Source organism: Phalaenopsis equestris, unplaced genomic scaffold, assembly GCF_001263595.1.
Source record: "Phalaenopsis equestris unplaced genomic scaffold, ASM126359v1 Scaffold202334, whole genome shotgun sequence".
Lineage (NCBI taxonomy): Eukaryota > Viridiplantae > Streptophyta > Magnoliopsida > Asparagales > Orchidaceae > Phalaenopsis > Phalaenopsis equestris.
The window spans coordinates 534-6,296 of NW_018222043.1; the positions used below are offsets into that span (position 1 = coordinate 534).

The 5,763-nt window shown below is 41.0% G+C and overlaps 1 protein-coding gene across 1 annotated transcript; it reads left to right on the forward strand.

Moving 5' to 3' along the window:
• The first annotated feature begins 1,104 nt into the window (after positions 1-1,104).
• Positions 1,105-3,513, forward strand: LOC110036085 (COBRA-like protein 7). The gene has a single exon (XM_020740439.1). The coding sequence runs from the start codon at positions 1,259-1,261 to the stop codon at positions 3,239-3,241; it is 1,983 nt and encodes a 660-aa protein (XP_020596098.1). The 5' UTR covers positions 1,105-1,258; the 3' UTR covers positions 3,242-3,513.
• Positions 3,514-5,763: the final 2,250 nt, after the last annotated feature.

Sequence of the window (5,763 nt, forward strand, 5' to 3'; positions counted from 1 at the left end):
TACCAAATTCTCAATAGTTTAATCTTAAATACATGAGATTTTAAGAAAAAAATTTAATTTATAAATATATATAATTATCCCTAAAATTTTTAATATCAAAATATTTTCAATTAAAGTATTATATACTGAATTAATAAAATACTATTATTAGTATATTATTATTTACTATTTTAATTATATTAAAATTGTTTTAATATTTTATATTTCATAAGTAATCACTAAACTTTTTAAACCTGAGTTTTGACAAAAAAAAAAAACAAAACAAAAACGTAGATTTATTCATACAGCATTCTGAAGTCTTCGCTGGCCGAAAAAATATTACATCAGTATTTACGCACGTAGAAGTAACGTGCGTAGCCAATGAAATCACGCCACGAGACCCCGCGCGATAGAGAGAAAAAAACGGATCAGTAACACGGAGAATATTCCCTCCCGCGTTATTGATGTGTTATTCATGTGTTATTACGTGTTATTGATGTGTTATTGTGTTATTATAATAACAAGAATATTCTCAGGACAAAACAACACATGAAAAACACACAATAACACCTAAATAACACGGGAAATATTCCCGACAGAGAAAAAAACGACGCAGTAATACGGGAGAATATTCTCCCCCGGAGAATGTTCTCCCCCGTGTTATTCATGTGTTATTGTGTGTTATTCATGTGTTATTGATGTGTTATTGTGTTATTATAACACCAAAAATATTTTCAGGATACAATAACAGGACACAATAACACATGAAAAACACACAATAACACATCAATAACGCTGGAGGGAATATTCTATGTGTTACTGCGCGGTTTTTTTTCTCTATCGCGCGGGTGTCATGGCGTGATTTCATTGACTATGCATGTTACTCTATGTGTATAATACTGATGTAATATTTTTCGGCAGGCCTTCTCCTTCCCCGGCCGGCTCAAACATTAAACTACGCATGTTACTCTTTGTGCATAATACTGATGTAATATTTTTCCGCAGGCCTTCTCCTTCCCCGGCCGGCTCAAACATTAAAAAAAAAAAAAAATTGTAAATTTTCAAACCAGTAGCCGGAAGACTTTACCTCTTCCTGCAAAAAAAATTATAAAATCCAAAAAAAAAAAAAAAGACAGAAAAACGAAGAAAGAAAGCACTCTTCAACGATCCATATCCTACATGCCAGCTTCCTCTCAGCTGTTCTTCCCCAACGCGCTTCATTCCACTTTTCATCACCCGCTCCCCCTTCTCCCCTCTCTTTCTCTCTCGCTGTATCTCCATGGCCAACTCAATGTTTTCCCTCCTCTTCTTGCTCTCGGCAGCATTCTTCCTCCGACCGTCTTCATCTCAGGTCTCGCAGCCATCCAACTCAACGACATGTAATGGCATCTTCATCAACTACCAGTTCCAGAACCGGCAAAAGATTCATCCTTTCGTCTCCCAACTCGCCAAGCAGCCCTATTCCTTCAGCGCCGATCTCACCCTGCTCAACTCCGGCACCACCGATCTCAAAGCTTGGACCGTATTCCTTGCTTTCTCCCACAACGACATCCTCGTCTCCATCTCTAACGCCGTCCTCTCCGATGGCTCCGTTCTTCCATTTTCCACCGAACCCGAAACTCCCGTAGGGTTCTCAGGTTTCCCTAACCCCGATCTCAAAACCCCAATCGCTACCGCCGGCGATCTCTCCCAGATCCAGACCTCTGTTTCCATCATCGGAACCCAATTCGGTGTTCAAAACCCAGGGATCCCTCTGCCGTCCACAATCTCCCTTTCAGACCCAGCCTGGACTTGTCCTAGCGCCGCCATTAATGGTGCGAATAGATCCATCTCAACTTGCTGTATGCCGAATCTTGATCCTCTGACTAACTCCACCTCGATCGATAACTCTACTTCTGCCGACGGAAACTTCCTTCCTCGCCGCTCCGGCGACCTCACCATTAACTACGACGTTATCCAATCTTTTTCTTCAAGCTACTTGGCGCTCGTCACGATCAATAACGAAAGCCCCCGCGGGCGCCTCGATAACTGGCGGCTTTCCTGGCAGTGGATGCGCGGTGAGTTCATATACTCCATTAAAGGCGCTTACACGTCTCTAGTTTCTTCCTCCGACTGTATTTTCGGGATGCAGGGTAAGTTTTATAAAGATCTAGATTTCTCCAAGGTCGTAAATTGTCAGAAGATACCAACAATTTTAGATCTCCCATCTTCAATGGCTAACGACGATAATGTCGGCAAGATCCCATCTTGCTGCCGGAACGGCACCATTCTTCCGGCATTCATGGACGCCTCTCAGTCCGCCTCAGCTTTTCAACTCCAGGTATTCAAAATGCCGCCAGACGACAACCGCACCGTTCTCAACCCTCCACAAAACTGGCATATTGCCGGCGTGACTTTGAACCCCGATTACACCTGTGGCGCTCCAATCCGCGTCGCGCCAAGCAAATTCCCCGATCCTAGTGGCCTCCAATCCAACTCATCCGCCATAGCTTCATGGCAAGTGGTCTGCAACATTTCTCAGCCGAAGAACTCGAAGCCCAAGTGCTGCGTCTCCTTCTCCGCTTACTTTAACGACTCCTCCGTCCCATGTAAGACCTGCGCTTGCGGTTGCCCGGCATCAAGCGTTTCTCGCACATGCAATGCCACCGCTCCCGCTCTTCTCCTTCCTCCCGACGCCCTCCTTGTACCCTTCGACAACCGCAGCGCAAAGGCGCTGGCTTGGGCTGAGATCAAACACTTGGCTGTTCCTAATCCTATGCCCTGCGGTGATTTCTGCGGAGTGAGCGTTAATTGGCATATCAATTCTGATTACGAGAAGGGGTGGACAGCTAGGGTTACTCTTTTCAATTGGGAGGAAGTGAGCTTGGCCGACTGGTTCATTGCCGTCGAGATGCCGAAAGCTTACGATGGCTTCGAGGCGGCATATTCGTTTAACGGCACGGCGGTAGGGGGTGATACTATTGTCATGCGAGGGCTGCCGGGATTGAATTATTTGATGGGAGAAGTGGATGGATCAAATCCGGCGAAAGACCCGAGAGTTCCCGGGAAGCAGCAGTCAGTGATCTCGTTCACCAAGTCGAAGACCCCGGGGATTGATGTGCCTTCCGGCGATGCGTATCCTTCAAAGGTTTTCTTTAATGGCGATGAGTGCTCCTTGCCGGACATGATTCCGGCGGGTGGAGCTTCGAGGATCGGCAGTGAAGGCAGTGTTTCCATGGTTTTGATTTTGGTTGCTTCTATTTTTGTGCTGTTTGGACGATAGGTGGAACGGTTTGGCTGAAATGCCTATTCTTTGGTTCTTTTGGAGCTGAGCTGTGAATTGGGTGTATCACTATCACTGAGGTAGGAAAAAAATGTGAATTTGGTGTTTAGGGTTTGTCTCAGAGCTCAGGATGGAGGGGATGAAGCGGACTAGCGGGTATGATGTTGGTTGATCTGCTACTTCTTTGTCTCGAAAGTTTATGATTTTTGTCTCGGAAAAGCTTATGATGGCATATAGTTTACATAATTCAGCTGATTACCAATTTTGTTGTACTGTTTTGTGTTTTGATGGTGAGATCCAACTTCTTTATGCCAATTTCTCTACCTGGTTCATGTGTATCAAGATAGGAATAGAAGTAAGGCTCTAGTGGCTGTGAATTTTGCTCTAAGTTAGTTAATCTCTCGGAAATCGATTTGGATTTTGATTCAGATCAAGATTGGATCAAAATAAATGAGGATCAGATTGGTTGGTATTAAATTTTTTTATTTATAAATTATATATATAATGTTAAGTAAAGTTTAATTTAAAGGGAGAGAAATCAATTTCGAGCTAATTTCGAGCCAGAACAGATCCAAATAACTTAATTTGAGCTAGTTAGTTTCAATTTTGAGCTGGATCGAGCTGATTCCGGGCTAAAACGGATCCAAATAACTCGATTTGAGCCATCTCTTTTTGATTTCAAGCCGGAATGAGCTTGTTTCAATTTCGAACTAGTTTGACTCAAATCAATTATAATGAGTCACAAGTTGATTTTAAGCCTCATGAAATTTATTCAGGCTGATTTAGAGCTGACTGGAAATTTGCATCTTCAACAGCCCTGCCTTTAACGTCATTGCTGTATTTTGAATTCCGCTCACTTCAAAAAGGGTTGGCATTAGGGTTAGCATGAGTCGAATTAAAATGTCCATTTTGGCCTCCCCAATTTTCTTTTAGTTTAGTAAGAGCCGAAATTGACATTATCTTTTGTAAATTACAACTAGTTTGAAATCATTTGAATTTAAAGAACCCACAACAAGAATAATTTTTCATAAATAAAATAATACTAGTTTTAAATATTATTTTGAAAAATTTCATACATACCACACAATTCTTATGGATTTACATATCTAACATCTAAAGCTTGATATTTAAATTTATTTCATTTTGTATTAAAAATTGGAAAATTTACATGCATACCACACAATTCTTGTTATTTACATTTAAACACTTAAATTTTAGTATTTACACTTAGGGTCTGTTTGGGGCGCTTGTGCGTTTCAGGATAAGTTGTTTATCATGAAACGAGGCCCGCGGGCCAGCCGCAGCTGTCGATCCGTTGTCTGCGTTTAGTGTAAAAACTCAAACGCAGTTTCGGATAAGTTGATGAAACGCTCGAACCAAATAGTACGGCGGAGTTTTGAAAACGCGCCCGCACTTATAAGCTGCCCCAAATCCCAAACGGACCTTTAAACATCTTACTATCAGAATCCTATGTATGAAAGATGCATGATGTGAATGTGATGTTCAAAAATTATATTTTGTGCATGTAAAAATAAAAGTTGAGTTTCCTATCTAAATACATTAAGAGTCTGTTTGGGGCAGCTTGTGCATTTCAGGATAAACAGTTTATCCTAAAAAGCGGCCCGCGGGTCGACCCGTGACCCGCGTTAAGTGTAAAAAACTCAAACGCGGCATGATAGTTTATCTTGAAAAGCGGCCCGCGGGTCGATCCGTGGCCCGCGTTAAGTGTAAAAAACTCAAACGCGGCATGAAGTTTTTTCAAAAACGCGCAAACCAAACGGTTAGACGGGGTTTTCAAAAACTCTTCCGCACTTATAAGCTGCCCCAAACGGGCCCTAAGATCTTTTTCAAAAACGCGCAAACCAAACGGTTAAACGGGGTTTTCAAAAACTCTGCCGCACTTATAAGCTGCCCCAAACGGGCCTTAAGAATTGTGAGGTATTTATGTAAATGTCCCTTAAAAATCTATAGATGAATATGTGTATTTTTATCGTGAGGTATTTATGTAAATGTGGCTTAAAAATCTATAGATGAATATGTGTATTTTTATCATGTCAAAAACCTGAGTGTTATGTATGTAATTATGAAACTGTGTCAAAATGTACATGTATAAAAACTATGTGATATATATTTAAATGCTCATTTTTATTTATATATAATTACTTTTAATTAAAAGAATTTTTTCTTTCTTTCAAGTAAAGGGCACCTTTTTATTCGATCATTAATATTTCGTACACAACGGCTAGTTCTGCGAAATTGCCGTTGGAAAAGCTTCCAATAAAATAAGATGGCTGTCATGTCCCCAAATACTACAGCAATTAGATAATTCTGAAAAAAAATATGGTGTACGTTGAATCTTTGGGTGCAAATGATGCGAATACGGACTGATAAATCTTGTGTTCGGTTTGTTTGAAATTTAATTTGTTTGAAATAAGCTCGTGTTCTAAATTGTTCGTGAAGTCATTGTTCATGTTCGTTTATTAACGAATGAGTCGAACATGAGTTGTTCGCGAACGACGAGC